Raw genomic sequence first — 25,730 nt, 5'->3', positions numbered from 1 at the left:
AAATCAATATATATTAGAGTAAGTTGAGAAGTTTAATCTTAAGGAAAAATAGAGAACAAATTATCTTTAGAGCAAAAATGAACTTACTCTGATTGAAAATTTGATCAGGTAGAAATGTTCCTTAACTCGCCAGTTACAATGTGGTCCAATCAAATTCTAAAATAGATGAAGATTGGAAGAGAAAATGGAGAGATTTAAAGAGAGAAAGAGAGATAAGGAAGAAAGAAAAATAATGGCGCGTGCAGGGATTCTGTTTTTTTTTTTATAAAAAAAAAAGAAACTTGTCAACTATAACGTGATCCGATCAAATTCTAAAATAGATGAAGATTTGAAGAGAAAATTAAGAAAGAAGGGAAAAAATTTAGAAAGAGAAAGAGAGATAAGGAAGAAAGAAAAATAATGGTGCTTAAGCGAGATTTTTTTTTTAAAAGAAAGTGTTGTTACAAAAAGAAGATTGGTAATAAATATTCATAATTCATATTTTTTTTATATAATTACAACTCTAAATATTATTATTTTAATATTTTTTTATATTATTTAATTTTAAATTTATCTTCTATTTTATATATATATATATATTTCTAAATTCATCACATAAAAAATTATATAACTTCAAAAATTGTCAGCATTTAAAAAAAAAAATTAACTGACAGATAATCAGTCCCTATATGTACTGCGTTCATAAGTTGCATATGCGACTTTTATTTCGTCAGTTTTTTTTTAAATTAAAGTTGTGATTTATTGTATGACTTTATAAAAAAATTATTTAACTAAAATAAATAAATTAGTGAGGAATATAAATATTATCATATATGTTTTTCATAAATATTTTTTTAATTATTACATTTATTTTGATGAAAAGAATATTTTTTATTTTATTTTTAAATTGATTCTCACGTATCATTATCGTATAAGAAGGTTAAAAATAAAACTTAGATTGCTTAACATGAAGTTTGTAATTTTGTCTTCTAACTGATGGATGTGATTGTGCAAACTTTTACTTAACTTGTTTCTACTTGTTAACAAAATTTCAATTAAACTATTTTTATTGAAATTTACTTCCCAACAACAACTATCTAATGATCTAAATGATATGAAGTTCAGCTAACATATTATATTGAAAATCCAACATTAATTAAAAATTATGATATTTTATAATATATAATTAGATATAAAAGTCAGTTTTATAAAATTAAATTATATTTAAAATTTATTTCTTAATATGGTATTAAAGTCATTTTGAATTGACCTTACTAGGTCATTCGATATCGATCGAACTATCCATAATATAATCTCACAAACGAATTATCAATCTCTGACATGAGAGAGATGTGTTGAAGATCTCAATCAACAAAAAATTAAAACATTTTATAGTATATAGGTATATATAAATCTTATCTTATAAATTGATTTTATAAAATTAAATTAGAGTTAAAGTTTACTTCTTAATAATACATTTTAATACTCATTAACAAAAAAAAATATCAACTAATAGAATTGATTTATCATATCTTTTATCACTGTTATACATTAATTATTACTACAATATTGAATATGTTTTTATAGTACTTCTCATGTACTTCATGTCAAATTTCATGGATTTATTCATTTAACGAATATTTAATTAAAGAAAACATTATTTAATTTCATTATGAATTATTTTTATAACATTAATGATGTAGTTACATTTGTAATGCTTACTTGAATATAATAATAATTATTATTTATGATAATGGATCTCATATTGCACAAATCTCTTTTATTATTTATAAATTCTATTAATTATATGTGCGTAGTATGCAGACACAATGGTACCAAGAATGAAAGTTATCCATATAAGTACAATTTACTCTTAATTCTAAAAACAAACTTATGTCACAGAGTATGAATTCTTGAGAAAATTTATAAAAATCGAAATCAAAGTCGTGTTTCAAAATCTACCTTACAATACGGATGACATTTTAAAATTTTATTCATTTCCATAAATTTCATACAAAGTTAAAAAAAATAAAAATAGTAAAAAACACATGCAAAACATAACAACTCTAATTATGTGAGTATTTTATCTTAATATTATAAGAAAACAACTAAATAAATATTAATTTTAAAAAATAACTAATACTATATTAATTAAGTTAATATTATTTTATAAACTGAAAAAAATACTATATTAATAAAATTTATAAAATAATTTTTAAATTGATATATAATATTAGTTATCAAAATTTTAATTATTAATTATCTTATCTTTAATTATAATTAGTTGTTATTTAATGATTTTAAAGTGATATCATATTTTATTTAAATTATTATATAAAAGTGTGTAAAATTCTTTTACTTAAGTCATTTATAACTTTTATAAATTATATATATATACTAATATAAAAAAATATTAGTTTTATATAATTATTTTTTACATATATATACCATTTTTTGTTAAGTCATGTTTGTTTGTTTTTTTCTTAATATCTTCCATCAAGGGGAGGTGTTTTCTCTGGCTTGCATCCTAAAATGTAGTAGCGACACATAAACACATATCACCTCACATTTATACACTTTCCACCGTCTAATTATACCTCTTTGGACCTTCTTTTCAATTCAAAACAACTTCACTCATAATTTTTCTACATCATTCTTTCTCAACCAATGCAATATCAAAATATACCAAAGTTCTTATCAAACATTCATAAAACAAAAACAAATGAAAATAAACTACTTTTTCAATTTTAAATCAATTTATCCACTTTAACCTATTCCAAAAACAAATGAAAAAACTTATTCTCCCAAGTTCATTGTATTCACTACAAGAAAAACATAAAATAAAAATTAGTTTTAGAGACAAAAAACAATTTCATTGTATTCACTACAAGAAAAACATAAAATAAAAATGTTATCAATTACAAATAAAAAAACTTGTAAGGAGAAATTTATGTAATATAGAATGATAAATTTTTAATGTAATTAAATGTTTACTAGTTGTTTGAAATATGTCAATCAAAAGAACACACAAAAATGTTATCAATTACAAATATCACAAATAAATGTCTATAAAAATAATTAGTAAAACTTTACAGAATGACATACTAATTAATTATACTTAAAAACTATACTTTTAAGTATAGAAGACACATGTAATGTATGCGTGAGTTTCATGTTGTTTATTTACCATTAGATTAATTAATTGAAGATACAAAAATCTGTACACATCATATTTGCCCTCATTATTGCATCATTAATATAATACCTGATAATTTATAATTTAATAATAACCTAAAATAATTTATATCACCATCGTATTTAAGTAAAATCCCTACTATACTTTTCATATATTATTTTTTATTTAATATCATTATTTATATTTCATGAAAATATTAGTTTTGTATAATTATTTTTTTACATATATATACTTTTTTATTAAGTCATGTTTTTGTTGTTTTTTTCTTATCCTCCATTAAGGGAAGTTGTTTTCTATGGCTTGCATCCTAAAATGTAGTAGCGACACATAAACACATATCACCTCACATTTATACACTTTCCACCGTCTAATTATACCTCTTTGGACCTTCTTTTCAATTTAAAACAACTTCACTCATAATTTTTCTACATCATTCTTTCTCAACCAATGCAATATCAAAATATACCAAAGTTCTTAACAAACATTCATAAAACAAAAACAAATGAAAATAAACTATTTTTCAATTTTAAATTAATTTATCCACTTTAACCTATTCCAAAAACAAACGAAATAACTTTTAAAAGTTGAACCACCTATATCACAAAACAGTTTAATTTACTGTCTTTTCTATTATTTATTTTTCTTTCCATTATAAATGTTTACTCCAATCCAATCTATCAAATTGCTACCACGTTGCTACCACGTGTCACTTTCTAATATCTTTGAAACCCATTTTAGAGCCTTGTTATTATATTTTTATAAAGAAAATACCAAAATTCTAAATATCTAATAGAAGTAGTTTATTGTTTGTTAAATTCATAAACTACATAAAAAAATATCATAAATTTAATTTAGTCGCATAATTTATTTTTTAGACTTACGGGTTATTTTAAATTTATACACACCCTTAAGTCCGAGTCTAATTGCATGAGAATGTCCTAGATTTAAAGAACTTGTCAGACTACAATTTTTTTTATTCTATAGTATGATTTGAAAAATTACAAGTAATTATTTATAAATAAAAATTACGTCAACAAAAATGATTTTGGATATAGATGCGAGGACGAGGCTTAATTTAATATAAACTTACTAATTTTTACCATTTTTTCTAGTTTGTGTTTTTAGTTCTCAACAAAAATTTGATCGAATAAATTTTCATGTCGCTATCTTTATTGTCATTTTCATTGTTTAGTGTAAAGTAAGAACATTATTTAACGATGATACAACAAAACTACATAATAACAACTAAAGTCAAAATCCGAAAAATAGGAATGAAGTTTGAAGAAAGAAGTAAAGCGCAATTGAAAAAAAATAATCCGTTTACTTTATTGGAATTATTTTTTTTAAATGTTGGAGACCAGAGAGTAAGACATTTCATTGTACATAAATGATGACAAATCTCACTTCGACTTTATGGAGTTGAGTTAGATTTAAAATCTATTTTGTAATATTAAAAAATAATTATAAAAAAAACTATTTGAAAGTATAATGTCCGAATCCCTTTAGAAAACGAATTTGAAAGTATAAAGTGAGCGAAGGAATTAATTATTCACCTTATTAGAGTTAGTGTCTACAAAAAGAGAAGAGAAAGTAAAAGGGAAATCTAAAAGAAGTAGAGTGGAAAAAGATAGGAAAAGTGAATTAACATTTTACGAATTTAAAATAGTTGGGGTCCTGAGGCAAAGATATTTGATTGGTATCATAGTCAAAACAAAAGATAATAAAATTCCTTAAACATAATTTTGATTGTCACTAGGGTTTTGGTGTCTTGGTCGAAAACTGAATATATCAGAAAATCCAGAAAGCACATCACTTTCTGAAGCATTGTGAGGTGTGTGTATGAAGATATAAAGACCACAAACAAGGTTAATGAGCTTTACAGTGTGACACGACAATGAAGTGAAGGTGTCATTTGCTATCATCTACCTTTATATGGAAAGGGACGTGGGGGCAGAATAGTGGCACGTATCTCCATCTTGTTGGTGCCTGCCCTAGAAGATGATCATCATCATGATGATGCAGAGAGTATTATGGTTTTACTTCTACTTGCACATTTTTCTCAACAGTGCCATTTTTCATTATTCATTTTTGAAGTACCTACAAGGAAACATGCATGCTGGGCTATGGGGCTAGAAGGCCCATGAACCCTCCGTTTTCATCTACAAAAATAAGATGGGCAATTGCTTCCTGTATCACATCACCGCACCCAATTACTGGGGAAAAATAGAAAATATCCTTAAAAAATAAATACATATAAAATTACATTTCGAACTTCTTTTCTATAACACAAAAATCTCTTCCAGAAATTTTTCTGAAATGTATAATTTTCAGTTCTGAAGTATTTTATCCGGAATGAGATTTTGATTTTTTTTTCTGAATTTTTATATCCAAAACACAAAAATCTCTTTTGGATTTATTTTTAAGATTTATTTTTCCAGAATGCATTATTTTTAATTCTGGATTTTCATTTCCAGAATAAAGGATATTTGCGGAATTTTTAAAATTATGTTGGGTGCAGGTTCAAAAGTGTTGGGTGCAGAGAGCATTTACCAAATATTTGTGGGCCCAATAAATAAAGGAGCAAATTATTGTCTCTATGCGTTTTGTACTGAAGTGGAAAAGTTCTTTGTCTCTATTTTTGTCTCCATGCTCACAAAGATGTGCAGATATTTGTATTAGAAAATAGATAAGAAAAAAATTAATTTTAATTTTTGGTATACAAAAATTCTTATTCTTATTATCATTATTATTTTTTATTGTCGTAAGTATTAACAAATCATTGGATCAGTGTATTAACAAAGAGACCTAATTGCAGTTTATGGAAGATGTATTTTCGTATATTCCTACGTTGCTTGAAAGCAGTATGATAAAGTTTTGGTCCGTTGCCAATTATCTTCTTGAGATTTTTTTTTTCTTTTTCTGGAAATTATTCCCAAAATCAATTTCAGAGCACCATGCATGTTACGGTTGTAAGTAAAATGAACTTCTATTAATAATTTTTTATTCATATTTTACAAATAAAAACACTATCAATTATTTAGATTTTATAATTGATAACTAAGATATTAGATTTTATAATTGATAACTAAGATATTGATAACTAAATATTAATTTAAAAAATATTTATCAATAATAAAAATTAATTTAAATACCAATCATTCTCATCTCTTTACTCGTGAGTATGATTCATTCTCAAACAAACATAATGTTAAATATGATGACACATTTTTATAATTTTTTTATAAAAGAAAAAAATCTTAAAAATAACATTACAAACTATTTCTTTTCCTTTATTTTTTAAAATATACATTTCAATTTCTCGTGCTTTACAGGCTAAAAAAACAATAATTCGTCTCTAATGAGAAAAAAATCAATAACAATAAGTTATAAATTAATTTAAACATATATATATATATATATATATATATTATATTATAACACTGTTTTTTTATTTAAAATTGTAAGACAATACATGTATAGAAATTTATAAAGAATAAAAAGATGAGTGAACTAAGTAAGGTGTAAAAAGAGGTAGAGGAGAAGATGTTGGTTTATCTTGATAAATGAGATTGAATATTAAGTTGACACATGAGGTGCAGAATAATGCTTTTGGTTTTGCTTCTAAAAGAGTTAGAATGTCACCTGATATGGAAATAAACAACCATCATCTTATTCTAAAAACCATTCGTTACAAATGTTAAGATTACGAACGGATATTTTTGGTTTGTTTCAGGCCAATTACGCACTCCATAAATATTTAACTGTTTAAGACTTAAATAAATTTTAATTCATGTAAAATTAAAAAAATTTAATTTTTGTTTTGTTTTAATTTATACAAACACTCAATGCCCCAACAGTACAATACCAACACAATAAATGTCATCCAGTGCTTAAAAATTTATATTAATGCATAAGAAAATTATATGGAAATGAATAAGAAAATAGCCAAAACATTAATTTTCACCTGTTTTGTACGAGATGGTTGTGAATTGAATTTTTCAAAATCCAATTTAAATCCAATAAAATGGATTAGATTTAAAATCCCCATCCATATTAACTAACATCAAATTTATATAGATTTTTTCAAATCTATTAAAATAAATTTTAAATTTACTTTGTCCATTAAATTGAATCGTCTTGGGTCCTGAGTCTTGGGTCCTGAGAGACTTAGTTCGAAAAGTTTCAGCCTCAATCGTCTTCGGTCCTGACAGACTTAGTTCGAAAAGTTTCAGCCTCAATCGTCTTTACATATGACTCACTTGACTTGACATCGAAACTAACTGACTCAGCTATACATCAGTCCAGGTCAAAGTTCAACTTGACCTAGGCCCAGATCGACTCATCCTGGATTGACTTAACTCTACATGAACTTGGTGGCGGATCAACCTTGGCTGGAAGCAACTCAACATCCGGGCCAACTCTGATCAAGATCTCCACGGGCCAACTCCCCTCACTCGACCCAACTCCCCTCGACATCGACTCAAGTCAACACCCCGTCCCAAGCCGACCCCGCTCCACAGACCCGAACAAACTCCACTCCACATCGACACGAGCGGACTCCGCTCAACACTAACCCAAGCCGACTCCACTCCACATCGAGCAGGGCCCACACTAACCCGGGCCGACTTCGACAAACAACGCTCGACATCGTCTGGGCCAACTCTGCTCGACATCGACTCAGGCAGACTCTGATCGACAATGGCCCAGGTTGACTCCGACGAACATCTGCCCGAGTCGACTCCCTCGATACCGGTCGAGGTTGTCTTTGCTCGACATAAGCCTAAGTCGACTCCGCTTGACATCGGTCCGGGCAGACTACGCTCGACGTCGACCAAGGCCGACTCCGCTAGTCAACGATGCTCGACATCGTCCCGGGCCAAAGTCAAAATGAGTCAGCCCAAGGCAACATGGTTTGATATACGCCATGATCGACGCGACTCGATATAGACCCGGGCCAACACGGCTTGACATCATTCTACATGAATTTGAATCGATATCGTCGGACTAACTTGGCTCGATATCGATCCAGTTCGACCGACACGACTCGACATGGCCAGGTTGATTGGGCCCAACACTGACCCTGGCCGACTCAGCTCAACATCGACCCTAGTCGATCGGCTTTGTCCCTAGCTTACTCGGATCAACATCGAACCGAGCTGACTTTGCATGGCATTAGCCCCAGCCGACTCTGCTCGACAACGACCCAAGTTGACTCCCCTCGACATGGCCACGGGCCGACTCCGCTCCAAACCGACCCCAGCCCACTACGCTCCACACCGACCCAGGCCGACTCCCTCGCCATAAACCCAAACCAACTTCGCTCGACATCGACTCTGGCAAACTCTCGATCGACATTGGCCCAGGTTGACTCAGGGTGACAAATGCCCATGCTGACTCCTCTTGATATTGGCTCGGACATCAGCCTAGGTGGACTACGTTCAACATCGACCCTGGTCGATTCCGTTTGACAACAATCGGTCCGAGCCGACTCTGCTCTACATTCGCTCGACATAGAAAACATTAACCTGGGCCATTCTACTCAATATCGACATGGGCTGACATGGGCTGACTCTGCTCGACATCGGCCTGACCTGACTCTGCTCGATCTCGACTTGGGCCGACTCTACTCGACATTGACCCGAACAGACTTTGCTCGACATCGATCCGGGTTGACGATGCTCTACATCGTCCCAGGCCGTCGAGTCGTGTTGGCTTGGGTCGATATGCTTGACATGGGCCCTGACCGAAGCGACTTGATATGGACCCGACCAACGCAACTCGACATCATTCTAGGTTAATTCGGCTTGATATCAACCCAGACTAACTTGGCTCGATCCAATCTGACTCGGCTCAACATTGGTCATGGTCTATTCGACTCGACATGGCTCGAATCGATTCTACTCGACACCTACCCTAGCCGCCTCGACGCGACACCGACCCTGGCAGACTCGACTCAACACCGACCATGGCCGATTCAGCTCAACACAGCCCTGGCCGACTCGACTCAAAACCGACCCTGGCCGACTCGACTCAACATTGTCCCTAGCTTACCCGAATCAACATCAGATCAGCTAACTTAGCCTAATCAACCCAGACTGACATAGCTCGACATCGACCTTGCTTGATTCGATCATCCCAGGTGGAGTTAGCTCGACAGGGACTCAAACCGACTCGATATTGGACATCAGTCGACTTTGATTCAGGCCGACTCGACTAGACATGACTTCAGATCGACTTAGACTTGGAGCAAGTCAAAATTGAACAGGATAATCGAAAAATATATTCAATCTATATCTAATCCATATCCATTTAAATGAATTAAATTTAAAATCCAAAAAATATGGATTTAAATATCTAATCCATATCCATTAAATAGATTAGATCCAAAAATATGGATTAAAAGTAATACAGATTTGAATCATTATGGATTAGATTTGCCAATTTAGATTTTTTCCCCACCCTTATTTGGTCCGTTATCATAATATTTTTAAATATGTCAAGTTACTAATTTTCTTTTTCACCATCTAAATTATCTAAGATTGTAAACCTCGGAGTAAGCAATAGCTATTAAAATATTGACTAGAATAAACCATAATTCTTTACTATTACGGTTTTCATATATTGTTGACGTCCCTTTTTATTTCTAGTTTTCAATGCGTTCTAAACTGACAAAAAATTATAAAAGAGATTATATGATGAAAATTGATACACTAAACCCTGTTTGTTCTAACGTTAGAAAGACAATTCTCACACTTAACAAAGACACGTTTCAATGTAAATATCCTATTGAAATTAAACAAGAACACATATTGATAATATCTAAGAGTAAAAAAACAATTCTAGCACCAGACCCTAAATTGAACAGATACTTGAGAAGACGTTAAATAAAATACCTAGCAACAAATTCTCCGTCCAGAAAACAACCACCACGAACAAAGTTCATCGTTCATAGCCCAAATATAGGTAACGAGATACTAAGCATCGACCAAAGGTACAACCAGTATAGTATAAGAGAGTAGGACCAGCTTGTATGCAATGAAGTCAGACCCAAAAAAGCATATCAAGAGTAATGCACCGTTTATGATATCTTAGCTCTTGAGAAGTCCATCTCCGGATGCTGCAAAACATAGCCAATACATAAACAGATAGATCATTAAAGCAACTGATGAAATGACAATCAAAGAGGACAAGTCAACGAGAGTAAAGAATCACCTGAGCCATAAATTTCTTCATGAGTTCCTCTTTCTGGAGCTCTTCACTAGTTGGGAGGCCCATAGACTTCTGCCTCTGGTCAAACTGAAAAAACAGTACAAGAGAATTGTAATCCAATTAACAAATATACGTCTTTCAGATCTAAGCAATGCGGAGATGTATATATCTTACAGCTATACTAGAAAGATAAATTCCTCAGCCTTGTGATCCGAGGCTGAACAAATTATGGTTTCACCAACATCAATAAACTCAGATATCTTCCTCAAATTACAAGATACATAACCACACGCAAACACATCAGATAATTTATATGGCTTATATTTTAACAGTATGTTAACAAATGACTAGGTGATTTCTATTAATACCAAGGATATTAGGAAATGATGATGATAACAGAGACTAAACAACCGCAACTACTATGATCAATTAGTGTAAGTATCACCAATGATTACCATCATTTTTTCAACAGTCTGACGAGTCTCTGGATCTAGGTCAGAAAGTTTGCTGTTCTCGGGTTCAACCTTTTGGGTATCAATTTCAGGATCACCTTTCACTATACATTTCCACCATTCCATTTGATCATGCTTGGTCAAAAGAATAGAAAGTGCACATTGATCCTCTGCAAAAATAGGTTTTGATGTAAAGTATAAGATATGAAATGGTCATGATTCCAATACCAATAAAAAAACAATCCAAAACCACACCCCCAACATTATTAGCTCATGAATGCACACAATGCATGTAATGTAACTTCAAAGGTCCATCTATTGCTGTAAGTAGTACATTACCTATACTCCAATAACAATCATCAGGCTTGACAGACCGATACAACTCCCCCTGAAATTTTTAAATTCATTTATAAGCATAGCCATCACTAAAATTAACATATAGACAATAATTATCAACGAAGTAATCATACCATCAATAATGAATGCTATAGAAGGACAAACTGACCTCAATAATTGGAGGTTGGCCTTTGAGTCCAACTTTTAGATGGTTCTTCTTTATCTCACAGACGACAAACCTTGATTTGGTTCCATTAGGCACTGGAACATTCACATTAACCTCTTGAAGACTCTGAGTCCAAGAGTATTGCTCTAGATCCAGGCCATTACCCTTGTTTGGAACTGATTAGGTATTGAAAGAAAACAAAATCAAGAAAATATCAGCAGCGAAAACAGGTATGTGTGTTTAATGAACATGGAAGGTCAGCTTGTGTATGCATTATACAAGCAGTTGAATCACAATACAACCATTTCTTCAAATTCATAAGTACTCTGTCAATGCAATAGTATGATAGAATGCATGAAACAAGTATTTTTGTGCTAGCCCCTTCTCTTCCTAGCAAATTGAATGACAATATACTCTCCCAAAAAAAAAAATATATATTCAATGATGATTTAACCAATCCCTAAGGGATCTGGTTAGCAGGACCCTTGTTTAAAATGCCAATCAGTGCCCTTAGGGCAGAATGCTTAAGAAATAAAAAGCAATTTTTTTTATTGGGAAGTGAAATAATACTCTCTCCCAATAAAACCCTTCTATTAAGAAACCAAAAGTAGAAACTTTTTATTGGAAAGTGCAATAGTACACTCTTCCATGAAATGCACAGTCCGAACAAAAACTGTCTAAGTATTGGTTACTAAAACAATGACCTTAGGTAACCTAAGTGCCCTTGGGACACTGCTTAAGAAATCAAAAGTAAAAAAATTTATTTTGGGAGGTGCAATAGTGTACTCTACCATGATTTCAAATGAACTATCGGAATAAAAAATTTATATCCGTTGATTGCCCCTTAAAGACATTGGTGAGGGGTGTTGTAGTTGAAGTGTGAGTGGAAGCCCCATAGTGTCATGTTCTTGGCTCAACAAGCAAGATCCATCTACTATTGCAAGAAATTGTGCCTTTTGGTATCAACCCCCAATTTCATCCCCAAATTAAAGCTTGCCGTAAATTGACACACTACCTGACACTGTGTTGCCACTGTATACATAAATTAAACAGAAGAAAAATAAACGATCTACAAGCAAAAAGAATTATTGTTTAAATAGGGATATTCCCTCATAACTCACAACGAATCAAACGCTTACTCTCACCATCCAGCACGGTCAATTACAAAACTGTTAGTGCAGACATAATAACTTCTGTTAGTTTACCTTTGGAGGCGCCGCCTTCTTCTTCCGCTTTGTGTTCTTTCTCCTCCTTCAATCTCTTCTCGGCCTTTATTCTCTCCTCCGAGGCTTTGAGTTCCTCCCTCTTCTTCTTCTCGGCCTTCTCCCTCTCTTCGGAGGCCTTGAGCTGGTCTCTCCTCTTCTTCCCAGCGGCGCGCACAAGCGACACTACCTGCTTCTCGGCGGCCTCCGTGGCAAGAAAGTCGCTCTTTTCGGAGACAAATTCAAAGACTCTCTTGAGGAAAGCGAGGGGGTTCGATCGGTCGAAAGTGGCAGTGAAGGGAGAAGAAGAAGAGGGTTGGGATTGAGATTGTGAGGAGTGGGAGGGTTTCTGCTCCTCATCGTTGAAATCGGAGATGATGGCCATTGGTGACTTGAGAGAAGGAGAGTGTTTGCCGCTGTCGGAATGGATCCACTCTTGATTCTTGAACTTTTGAACTGGAACATTCCAGTTCCCCGAGTATTTATACAATTTTTAAATATGGGCCTTTGGGCCCGTTACCACAAATCTTTAAAAAAATCTTTTAAAAATATACTATTCATAATATTTGTCTAAATAACCTTGTTTTTTCTGATTGTCGAGAACCGACATTTTTACAACAATATGCCAAAGTGAAGGGAATTGAATTTTGAACTACTTTCCATTTTTTTTTCAAATTTTAAAATAAAAGGAAAAAATAGAAATATTATAATAAAATAATTAATATTAAGATTTTGTTGAAAAGTATTAAATGATTTTAATACAAAAATTAAAAATATTAATATTAATTTAAACTAATAATTTGAGTGTAATATAATTAAATTTATACATTAATTATATAAAATATGAAATAATAAATACATATTTATGAAATTAAATTTATTGCAGTATCTTATAATAACTAATTGATATAAGAAATATATTTTTGTTAAGTGTAATAAGTATTTTAAAATTAAATAAATATATTAAGTTTTAAAATTAAAATAAAAACTAGCATAAACTCCAGAGAAAAAAATTACGTAAGCACGTTGGTTTTAATTGTTTTGTACAAAAAAACTTTGTTGAGAAGAGTCAATTATTTTAAGAATTTCAGTATCTTAAAATTAGAGTTTAGTTTTTAACTGAAATATAATAGTTTTGCTTAGTCTGTCTAATAATAGTTTAGTTTAGTCTGTCTAACATTAGTTTAATATAATATTTACATAATATAAATTAGTAATAATTAACAAATGGGGTTGTAGCTCATATGGTAGAGCGCTCGCTTCGCATGCGAGAGGCACGGGGTTCGATTCCCCGCAACTCCATTTTTACGTTTTATTGGTGAAACCTTTAAAAATCTGGTTTTTTAAAATTATATAAGTAAATTAACTTTAAAACTAAATAAATATAACATAATTTAGAAAACTAAATTAAAATGATAATATAATAAGATTCTTTTAAACGAAAATAGATCTTATATTGTTCCCAACACTTACACTACTGATTTTGTTTATAAATGTATACTTGAACCTATCCTTCTATACTTTTTGTACTCTGAAATTTATTTTTTAATCATATCACTGATTTTATTTGTTATTTTTTTTTATGTGTATTCTATTAGCAGATAAGAATGATAATCCGATGATTTGTGATACTACCTGATTCACAACATCCATGGCCTCTTCTGCTTCCATTCCCTCATCATCACAACCAGAACCACCAAAGGTTCATGCATCGATTTTAAGCATCAAAGATTTTGCAGAATCAAAAGGAGATTCTTCTCCCATCCCTTCCACCTACCACTCCATCTCAGGACTCCATGAGGAGGATGATGTTGCAGAGGAACTTGCAGCTTCCATCCCAGTCATTGATTTTTCTCATCTCACTTCACACCACCCTCAGATTCACGCCAAAGCGGTGCACCTAATCGGCAAGGCCTGTGCTGAGTGGGGTGTTTTCATGGTAAGAATTTTGGAAACTTTCTGTTTCTAAATCTTGTTACAGAAAGTCCCAAGTCAATAATGTTATTGAACACTCACTTGCTTCTCAGCTCACAAATCATGGAATTCCCGAGAACCTGGTGGAGAAGTTGATGAAAAAATCTGGTGAGTTTCATGATTTGGCGGTGGAGGAAAAGAAGGAGTTTGGTGACAAGGGCCCTTTTGAACCCATCAGGCATGGCACCAGCTTTTGTCCTGAAGTAGAGAAGGTTCATTATTGGAGAGATTATCTGAAGGCCACCACGTTTCCTCAATTTAACTTCCCCCACAAACCACCAGGTTTCAGGTAATTTAATTAACTACTAGTAGTACCTTCAATCAATTAATTTGTTCTAACTCTTGAACACAGAAATGATTGATGGGCACTATTATTAAGGATTTATCTCTATGTATGTGAAAGTCCTTCGAGGTATAATATGATTTTTTTGCTGGTACCGGAAAATAATAGAACTAGCAAGCTCTGGGAGCCAAGAACCCAGAAGAAGAGAATATAAGAGAAGACTTAAGAGTTTATATTAACCAAATTAAAAAATAAATAAAATAAATGGTAATCCTATAAACTAAACTTCCTTATTGCAAGTTTGAAGGGGAAATTGATAAGATTTGAACTGAATCACATAAAAGACAAAATAGGACCCATACTGAAGAGGAAATCGATAAGATTTGAACTGAATCACATAAAAGACAAAATAAGACCAATACTGAAGAGGAAATAGATAAGATTTCAACTGAATCCTATAAAAGGCAAAATAAGTCCGTAACTTTTATGTATGCAAGACTCACCTCCTTTACTACTACCCACTTTAATGATTTGTTTGAATTCAAAATTGGAAACTTTGTGAGAATTTGAAAAAAAATTAAAAAAAAAGTTAAGAATATTTAGAATAGGATATGTTATAGTGATGTGTATGAGAAATGAAAATATAAATTATTACTAACTTCTATGCATAAATATAATTTTAAATTTAAATACATATCAACTAATAATTTCTAAAACATCTTAATTAAAAACACATTCAACTTAAACTATAAATATATTCAACATATATTCAACTGAAGTATAAACTTATTCACATAAATAATGTAACATAAATTACACATATTAAATTTATAACAAAAACATTCAAACACAATATAAATTTAAACCAGAAATTTAAAAAAAAAACATAAATTTGAAAAAAATAAAAAATTACATACTCAGATAAGAGCATAACAAGAACACAGTTAGTAAGAAGAATAACATCTGCTTAAACAATTTTCATCAACAAAACACCCAAATTTTATTATAAAATAAAGCAAAAATCACGAAAAAACACAAAGTGAAAAATTTGAAAAAAAAAAACTATAAACATAATTGATTAGTCTATGCCTTAAAAATACAAGTTAATCTAGCCACAGTTTTCACACCATAATAGACTATAACTAATAGGAATTATGTGCTACCCAGTAGGAATTTATAAAATATCACATATTAGTAGATGAAAATTGCTAAAACAGTTATAACAGTTCATCTTATAGTTGGATAGGAACCACCCACGTTACTTATGTTCAGCCTTAACGATCAAGTAACTAACAAGTCACCTTAATAATAAGATACACGTAAGGAAAAAGGTGACCTAAATGGTTACTACAAAGTAGCCACTTTATTGGGTTTCTACTTAAGTCCATGAGTCTATGAATACCTCAATTCTCTTATGAAATACATTTATCCTATTATTCATTGACTTGTACACAAGATCATTTGTATTCTTACTGAATTAAGCATAGGGAGAATTTTTTGCAGGTGCATCTCCTTTAACTTGAAAATTCTTGCCATTATCCACACACATCGAAAGAATGACAACTCATACTCGATAAGAACAAAACTCACTAAATATGTATTAAACAATTTGGAAAAATAATATCAATAATATTTTTTAGCAAATTTTATTTATACTTTATAAACAAATGCCATTAAAATTTGAAAAAAAAAACTATAAACATAATTGATTAGTCTATGTCTTAAAAATACAAGTTAATCTTTCACACCATAATGGACTATACCTTCTGTTAGAAACAAACATAATGAAAGAGATTCCATAAGCCAAATTGAATGCATTAAGTTTTCTTTTTGCGTGGTACTACTGCAGGGAGGTTGCTTATGAGTATAGCGAGAAAATCAGAGGTTTGGCTAGGAAGTTGCTTGAAGGAATATCAGAGAGTTTGGGACTAGCATCGAATTCCATAATTGAGTCCACTGAGTTTGACTCTAGCCATCAGCTCTTCGTTGTTAACCTGTATCCACCATGTCCACAACCACACCTTGCTCTAGGTATGCCTTCACATTCCGACACAGGCTTATTGACCTTGCTAACGCAGAATGGAATCGGAGGGCTTCAGGTTAAGCACCATGCCAAATGGGTCAACGTTAATCCCCTTCCTAACTGTCTAACCGTCTTACTTGCAGATCATCTCCAGGTATGCCATGTTAAAAAGCTTCAAAAAAACCATATACTTTCACTGAATAAATGAACTGTAGTAAAGAAAAAAGTGGTAGAAATGTTTTATATAACATAGCATTTGACTTGGAATATAGGTTGTGAGTAACGGGAGGTACGAGAGGGTGTTGCACCGAGCAATCCTGAACAACGTTGGCACTAGGATTAGTGTTGTGTTGGCGAATGGGCCTGCGCTAGATAAGGAAGTTGGGCCTCTGGCGGAGCTATTGGAGAATGAAAAGCCATTGTTCAAAACCATCAAATACAAAGACTACTTCCAATTTCAGCAGAAATCACGACTAGATGATAAAAGTGGCTTGGACCAGATTCGCCTCAACTAATGCTCAACTATCATATCATACTCAAACATTTATAAAACTCAATTATACTTATTAAACTAAATTTCCTAATATAGCATGTCAACTTTTTCAAATTTATCTGTTAACTTTTTTTTATATAAAAATTTTCATGTTAGGCATCACCTCAGTTAGGCTGATATCTAATTTATCTGTTAGCTTCATCTGCTTCATGATTTACTTTTTCGAAAATAATTACTAAAATTCCAATGTCCTAACTAAAGAGTGTTTCTTTTTTTCTCTTTCTTCTTCTACCATTTTATACTATTGGATAGTGAAAGCATTGATACATGATGTAGAAAAGAGAAATGATTATACATGATGTAAAATCAATCAATCTCTTTAGCTTTTCTTTTCCATTTATTTTTACTATGAAGATGAGACCTAAAGAACTATTGATTGACTTTGTCTTCCTCCTTTTTATTGGGCGATTGATCTACACTTCAGCTTACTCCTTCTAATCTCGGGTACTTGATCACTCTGTCTCCTGAGGAATGCCAAATGAGGGTACCTGTAGAATGCACTCTGACGCTGAAGTCAGCAAAGAGTGTTCGACACTCGGTTGTCAGAGTACAGTAATTAATTACGTACCTTGTTCTTGAAATATACGCTATTTATATTATTTTAATGAGCTTATCTTATTAGGCCGAATTAGTGAGGTGAATCGTACTTAGATGTATATTACCTAATTCATAATGATGGTTTAACTTTGCTGACCTTAATTGAACGTTAGTGAGGTGGACCAAAGATGCCGGTCGTCCTACACGGACGTGTATCATTCGGTTGACTCGGTGATGGGAGCCAATCGAGCCTGGTGTTAACCGTTCGGTCCATAAAATATTTTCATATTTTATCAATACCAATATGAGTATGAAATGTATTGATGAGTAAACAAGCTTAAGCAATGTTAACAACGGTATAGCCAAATCAAACTCCTGTGATTGCTTCACTGTTGTACAATTCTTGTGTCTTGAATTGCTCCAGAGAACTTCTTAATGTCGGGATAAATTTCTTCTATTAGTCGTCATGGCTTTGACAAGAAAAAAAGAAAAATTAGTCTGTTAAAAACGCATATTATTATTACATTTTCTGATATTATTAGTCTCAATTCTTCTAAGTAATATATAATCAAAATTTGACTATTCTTTTAAAATTAAAAACTATGGTATTTAATAATAATTTGTCCATCCAATAACATATAGAGCATGCCATGAAAATCATGCAGATGATTTTCAATAATGCGAAAACCGTTACGGAAACCCAATGATGAAAGTATGAGTATATTATTTTGTTGAATAAGTGGTGATTTGTAAAACGTACCAAATGATGTTAGTGAAAAGTGAATGTGACGTTGTGTTTATTGTTTGCATGATTTTTAACACGTAGGCGAAATGTTCTAAGCTTTTGATCCCATTTTCTTCCGACTTTTATATTTTAATGAGTTTGTAGGATAGGATGAAGCGCACACACGTTACCTAACACGATCCACTAAGTTAATGGCTTCCGAGCACGAAAGAAAATCATTCATTCCTATTCCTTGTCATTGTCATTTCTCCTTCTCTTTCATTATCGCCTAACATGGGATTCTAAGTTTATGCCGAAGGAAACACGCGACAAGACCTTCAATAATACTATAAACAAACACATATAAGATCACATAATTTTTAAAAAACATCCCACAACATACTTCTCACAACTTCTTGTATTTTTAAAAAAATAATTATTCAAATCTACACAAATAATTTACAAAATATTTAATTAACTCAAATCTATACAAAATATATCATACTTCATTATTTAAATATTTTTTAATAATAAAAGTAAAATTGTAAATTTACATTTTACACTTTTAAAATAAATTCTAAATTCTCTTCAAATCATCACATCATTCACAAACTTCAATAAATCATCCTCACAAATATACTCTAATATCCCTCAAACCAAACAATCTCATACATCCTCTAAAAAACTCACACATTCACTCCTCCAAATCCACTCAAATCCCCTTTCCAATCCAAACACACCATATTTAAATCCTTAAGTTATCGCCGATAAAAAAAAAATCCTAAGTTAGCTCTCAATACAATTTCTTATGTTAGACATTTAGTGGTTATTTGCATTTCATGTATTCAACGGTCATATAAGAAATTTTGGTCACTGGTTCTTGTGTGGACCAGAAATCTCGACAAGTAAGGTCGAATTGGTTGAGAGGTTTTTGATCTTCAATCTTGACTAGGTCTCGGTATGTGTGATAGAATATTTGTAAAATATCATCTAACACCTCAAGTTAGTATTTGGTATTCAGAAATTAAGGGTAATAAATATTATTAAATACGTATATTTGTCTGGATATGGTCAACCTATTTATAAAGTGGAGTTGGACTTTCAAAGTATTGGATCTGATTAGCTCGACTACCACTATTAAGCTCTTGTATTAATATGGCATATAATATACTCAAGTCGGGTCCAAGTTACACTCTTCTTACATGTATACAGTGAAAACACGATTTTAGTATCAAATCAAAAAATTATTATCATAATCTAGAGCTTAATCTTTGGATGTATAAATTACGTTAAATATTTGGGGGGGAAAATATTGTTCATAATAATATTCCTGAACTTAAAAATATAGCTGTAAAGAAGATGGGAAAGTATGACCCATTTCGAGAGTCTGTGTGGCCATGGTGAGAAACGAAGGTGCACAAAAACAAAAAATGATGATAAATTATGCAACAAATCATGTGGATTTGGGCTTTAGGAATAAGACTATGTCTCCTACCACCTTGGAACTACCCACATGATAACACACTCCTTTGTTTAATTGCTCATTCCCTGGCTAATCTGCACCCTTATTCTTCAACCAGTCTCTTAAATGTTTTTTTTTTAGTCATCTTTACACGTGTATCTGGAATAAAATGAAAGTTTAACTATTTTTTTTATTACTTTCTGATTTCTTTAAACTTTTTACACAATCCGAACAAAAACAACTAGATCAATTAGAATTTCTACTATGCAAGTGATTAAAATTCTATTTTTAAAAATTTATTTTATCAAAATTTATTCGTAATTCTATTATTATTATTATTATTATTATTATTATTATTATTAAATGTAAACAACACATTGTTATAAACATAACATAAAAATAAACTATTGTTTCATAAGATCTGAAGCATAATAATTAATGATATAAAAATTAAATTAATAATTTGATTCGAGTTTATTGAATTTATTATTGTTGAAATCAACTGTCGAAGTAGATTTCAATTAGATTAAAAGTATAAATTACTTTAATTGAATTAACTTATAATTTTTATACTAGTCACTTCAATTAACACTCCTAATCTTTGTCAATTACTTGCACAAACAAAGCGTATGAATCTATTTACTTCATGATCATGGGAAAAAAAATCTGGGAATGGAGTTCTTTTATTTATTATCATTTGGTATGAGATAATATTGTAAACTATTATCTTTATCTCTAGAGCTTGAAGTTGAGGGTTTAGGGAAGTTGAGGGTTTAGAGTTTATTGAATATGAAATTTTAATTGTTCAAAGGAATGAAAAATTCAATCAAATAATTTATATTGTTTGTATATGGGTTGGAAAGGAATCGTTTCTCAAATAATTGTTGTGGTTTCGATTTTTGGTTGTGATTTTCAATCTCAAGCTGAGGTGGAGTATCTTTGGAACACCTGTTAAAATATTCTGACGTTCAAGTCAGAGTTCGATATTTGATGGTTGGAGTATTAATTATTGTAATATTGAGTAGAGTGCATAATTATAATATTATAGTGAGCCTTCAATGATCTAGACCTAAATTAGGGTAAATTATTAGATTAATCTTGATATTAGAGTAATATTTCGTATCATAATTATGTTAATTATGTTGTGTCGATGAATGTTTATTAAGTCTTGAGAATCACTTTGATCACATCAGTTAAGGACAATTATAATGATCAACAGCTGAAGGTATTCTAAACTATTTATAGTATGGGTGACATTATAAAAATGGTCTCTTTATCATTTATATTTTGAATACCTAAACTTAGAATATTTTAGACGTAGAGGAAGAGAAATGTGATCAACAATTCACTGTTGCAATAACTTTTCAATGATGTTTATTAGTTTACTACTTTTTGTAAGTTATATCTTCATTAACCACCTATATAGAGGTTGACTAAATTTGGTACCCAATATGTTGTTCACTTTAATGTTGATAGGTTAATCTATGAAATCTAAGATATGTTTTTAAGAAAATTATAACAAACAAAAAATGAAAATGGATGGAGAGTGTAAATAACAATTCCCTTATATACATATATGAGATGTATACGTAATTAAACTTTAGTAAATAGTCATGAGTAATTGTCTTGTACATATATGATACTACAAGAAAATCATAAAATAGAAATCAATTTTTAGAGATCAAAATAATTAGTTGTAATAGTAACTAAATTATAGACCATTTTAGAAACTAAAAAAAAATTTGGTTTCTAAATTAGTTTATATTATTCTTAAATAGTTTCTAAATTGATATTTAATTAGTGACCAAGGTTTTAACTACCAATTATTTAGTTTATAAATTTGGTCTCTAAAACCTTGGTTGCTAATTAGATACCAATTTAGAAACTATTTAACAATAATAAAAACTAATTTAGAAATCAATTTTTTTTAGTTTATAAAATGGTCTCTAATTTAGTTACTATTGCAACTAATTATTTTGGTTTCTAAAAATTAGTTTCTATTTCATGATTTTCTTGTAGTGTGAGATGTATAAATTAAATCAGAGTAAAAGCCATGGAGAGAAAAGGGAAACGAGATGATTGGAGAAACGGGAGCAAGGTTTCAACTTTTATTGTTCTTAAAATTCCTAGAAGCATGCAAAGAAGAGGATTTTTCAAATGAAAAAAAGTATGAGAAGTATTCGTAGGAACAAGAAGGAATAGAGGTGGACCTAGGTTGATCTCATACAATGTAAAGGGGTAGTTGATGAAGATAGAATGAGAGAAAAGTAGATAAGATTGTGATATGAAATACAAAAAAAAAAATGTTTAATTATCAACCTTACAAAGAATGAAAGATTGAATAAAGAGTCAGGGAAAACACCTAAAATAATGCATAATAATTTTAAAGAATATTTTATAAGAGTTTTGTTTTGAACTCAATTGGTGAAAATAATGCATAATTTCAAATATTCATCACTTATCTTTCCTTGATATTTATATAATTTGGTTTAGTAGATTTTTGCGTAGTGTTATAATACTTTTTATAACTTTTCAAAGAGTTTTTTTTACAATAATTACATATAAAATGTGAGGATAAAACTATAAAAAATTATTAAATAAAAAATATAATTAATTATTATATTAATTTAATTAAATATTATTCTAGAAATTAAAAAAAAATTATTAACAATAGTTTCTTTCTGTTAATAATAAATAGTCTATAAATTGATATTAATTAAGTGTCAATTTAAATATTATTTATTAATAATATCAACTACTTTAAATATCAATATTTCTTTTAAAATAATATTTAATTTAATAATTAAATATTTATTTATCTAAAATTAGTTTTTATTTAATAATTTTTTTAGTATAATTAAATATTTAAGATAATCACTACAAGAAAATCATGAAATAGAAACCAATTTTTAGAAACCAAAATAATTAGTTACAATAATAACTAAATTAGAGACTATTTTATAAACTAAAAAAAATGGTTTCTAAATTAGTTTATATTATTTTTAAATATTTTTCTAAATTGACATCTATTTAGCCACCAAAGGTTTAATTACCAATTATTTAGTTTCTAAATTTGGTAGCAAAAACCTTGGTTGCTAATCAGATACTAATTTAGAAACTATTTAACAATAATAAAAACTAGAAACCAATTTTTTATTTAATTTCTAAAATGTTATCTAATTTAGTTACTATTACAACTAATTATTTTGGTATCTAAAAATTAATTTCTATTTCATGATTTTCTTGTATTGAATATAACAATTTCACTAAAACTATAACGATTGAGGCAAAATACAATTAAACCACTATAAAAATATTAATATTAGTCCTTAACTCTTTATTTTATTTTTAAATTTGTTATATCACTTTATTCTTGTATTTTTGTTTTCTTAATAATTTTCTAAGATATATTAATCATATACCAAAATTTTAAAATATCAATTCCCCTCTTTTGACAATGGACCATCTATTTTTCTTTACACGATCGAAATCCATTTATCTTATAAAATAAAAGTGACATAATATGAATTTGATATGGCATACTGTTGCATAATTAATTGGCACATACTAACCAACCAATTTTCCATGCAATCGGATAAAATTTTCAAAAACATAATTAATGCAATTAATGAATAAAGCGTGAGATTTTGTAAAAATAAAACTTAGGTTGACACTGAAATACACAATCAATTTAAAGAAAGTTGTATTACACCTGGGATCCATGTGAAGTTCCAAAAACGTTCTTATAAGTGAACTGTGAATCTTGATAAAGACCAATACTCTATAAATGTGGGAAGCATCAAATTCATGCAACAAAACTATTAAATTTGGTAGCTATCTGCATGTGCATGTTCCCATAATTCAAAAAGGAAACTTATACCCTATTCCATGAAAAGGATATATAATATATACTGTATTCAACAACTCATTTTAATTATAACTTCTTCATTTTTAGTGGTTGGTTTTTTAACAAAAAAATGTTATTTTTTTATCTATCATTATTTAAATTTCAAGATAATTTTTTTTTTTTATATCCTGGTTTATAGTTGTTTAGAGGGAGAGAAAAAATAATTATGATTACATAAAAAAAAAACACATGTAATGAAACATAGATATATGTATTGAAATAAGAAAAATAAAAAATATATAATAGATAACTCACTTAAAATTGTATTAAAAAATATATATTGTCTTTTATTTGAGTAAAAAAACTTTAAGTGACTATTAGGAAAGAAAAGGTAGATATAATACCATACACTTATATGACTATTATAAATTTTTTTTAATCTTTTATAACACACTATTTATTTAAATTATTATACACAAATTACTTGTGATTTTTAATAAATTAACATTTTGATTTAAAAAATATAAGAACATGAAATTAGTTAAAAGAACTTAAAGCACAATTTCTCCATAATATATTTTTTCTTTACAAAAACTAAACGCATATACGTATAATCATATCACTAAAAAAAATCATAAAATAGAAACCCAATTTTAGAGACCAAAATAATTAATTGTAATAGTAATTAAATTAGAAACCATTTTAGAAACTACAAAATATTTTCGTTTCTAAATTAGTTTCTATTATTGTTAAATAGTTTCTAAATTGGTATCTAATTAGCAACCAATGTTTTAGAAACCAAATTTAGAAACTAAATAATTGGTAGTTAAAACCTTGGTTGCTAATTAGATACCAATTTAGAAACTATTTAACAATGATAGAAACTAATTTAGAAACTAATTCTTTATTTAATTTCTAAAATGGTCTCTAATTTAGTTACTATTGCAAGTAATTATTTTGGTATCTAAAAATTGGTTTCTATTTCATGATTTTCTCGTAATGTATAAACATGTTTTTGAAATGTGAGCCATACCCATCTTTTATTTTTTATGAAATGTAAATTATTGACATGTATGATGTTTGCTTTTATTAGATTTAATTTTCTGTACGTACTAATAATTTATAATTTGTTTTGGATATAATCAATATTTTGTTCTCTCCAATAATTAAAGTAACATTTAAGTATAATATTGTTGGAATTTAGTGGGTAAGTATTCTTTAATTATTGAAATAACTTTTAGATTATTAATATCGATTATGAAAATAAAATATATGATATTTTACTTTATGTTTGTTTGTTAGTTGAACCTCCATTTGGTGTTGGTGATCATAAAACTATCACTAATTAAATAATTTCATATGACCCAGCTTATAGAAAATCTATCCGTAGACAAAAAAGATTATATGCTTTGTTTTATGTTGGTGACTCAATTAATACAATAGATAGATTTCATATCTTAGGTGGATCTCCAAATATAAATTCTCTTATCCATTTATGGTTGTTATAATTTAATACGAACGTGTTATATTATACACCAATTCTTATTTATTTTCCATTGATTAATATAGATTTTTGGTTGATGCAATGTTGTATATGAAGTTTTATGTTACAATAATAGTTTTTAGATTCTATCAAACCCTATCATTTCATTTTTATTCTTGCCTATTAGGCAAATCAATCTGGGGTGTTTCCATCATAATATATTTGTAAATTTAAGTTTATGTGAATAAAACTAATTTCTTAAGAGAGTATCCCATTTTTTAATTTCTTTCTTCAATAATCAAAC

The 25,730-nt window shown here is 29.7% G+C and overlaps 2 protein-coding genes and 1 non-coding gene across 4 annotated transcripts; 2 read left to right on the top strand and 1 right to left on the bottom strand.

Moving 5' to 3' along the window:
- Positions 1-9,928: 9,928 nt before the first annotated feature.
- On the bottom strand, positions 9,929-12,996 carry BOB1 (HSP20-like chaperones superfamily protein). Its single transcript, XM_068624968.2, has 6 exons — positions 12,544-12,996; positions 11,342-11,514; positions 11,176-11,224; positions 10,840-11,006; positions 10,388-10,471; positions 9,929-10,292 (listed from the first exon to the last, which is right to left on the bottom strand). Exons 1-6 carry the CDS (start codon positions 12,923-12,925, stop codon positions 10,254-10,256), a joined length of 894 nt encoding a protein of 297 aa, XP_068481069.1. The 5' UTR covers positions 12,926-12,996; the 3' UTR covers positions 9,929-10,253.
- Positions 12,997-13,769: 773 nt separating this feature from the next.
- On the top strand, positions 13,770-13,842 carry TRNAA-CGC (transfer RNA alanine (anticodon CGC)). The gene has a single exon. It is a non-coding gene; the product is annotated as a tRNA-Ala (tRNA).
- A 102-nt stretch (positions 13,843-13,944) lies between these two features.
- Positions 13,945-17,434, top strand: LOC137820736 (2-oxoglutarate-dependent dioxygenase 19). 2 transcript variants are annotated; one of them, XM_090295289.1, is made up of 5 exons: positions 13,945-14,035; positions 14,139-14,479; positions 14,568-14,803; positions 16,647-16,974; positions 17,093-17,434. In XM_090295289.1, exons 2-5 carry the CDS (start codon positions 14,192-14,194, stop codon positions 17,333-17,335), a joined length of 1,095 nt encoding a protein of 364 aa, XP_090151415.1. In that variant the 5' UTR covers positions 13,945-14,035; positions 14,139-14,191; the 3' UTR covers positions 17,336-17,434. The 2 variants fall into 2 exon arrangements, with proteins under 2 accessions (XP_090151415.1, XP_068481068.1); XM_068624967.2 differs by having other exon boundaries at positions 13,988-14,035; positions 14,142-14,479.
- The last annotated feature ends 8,296 nt before the right edge of the window (positions 17,435-25,730 follow it).

Source organism: Phaseolus vulgaris, chromosome 9, assembly GCF_051622355.1.
Source record: "Phaseolus vulgaris cultivar YP4 chromosome 9, ASM5162235v1, whole genome shotgun sequence".
Lineage (NCBI taxonomy): Eukaryota > Viridiplantae > Streptophyta > Magnoliopsida > Fabales > Fabaceae > Phaseolus > Phaseolus vulgaris.
The sequence above is the reverse complement of the archived record's forward strand: the minus strand, read 5'-3'. Positions and strand labels throughout refer to the sequence as shown.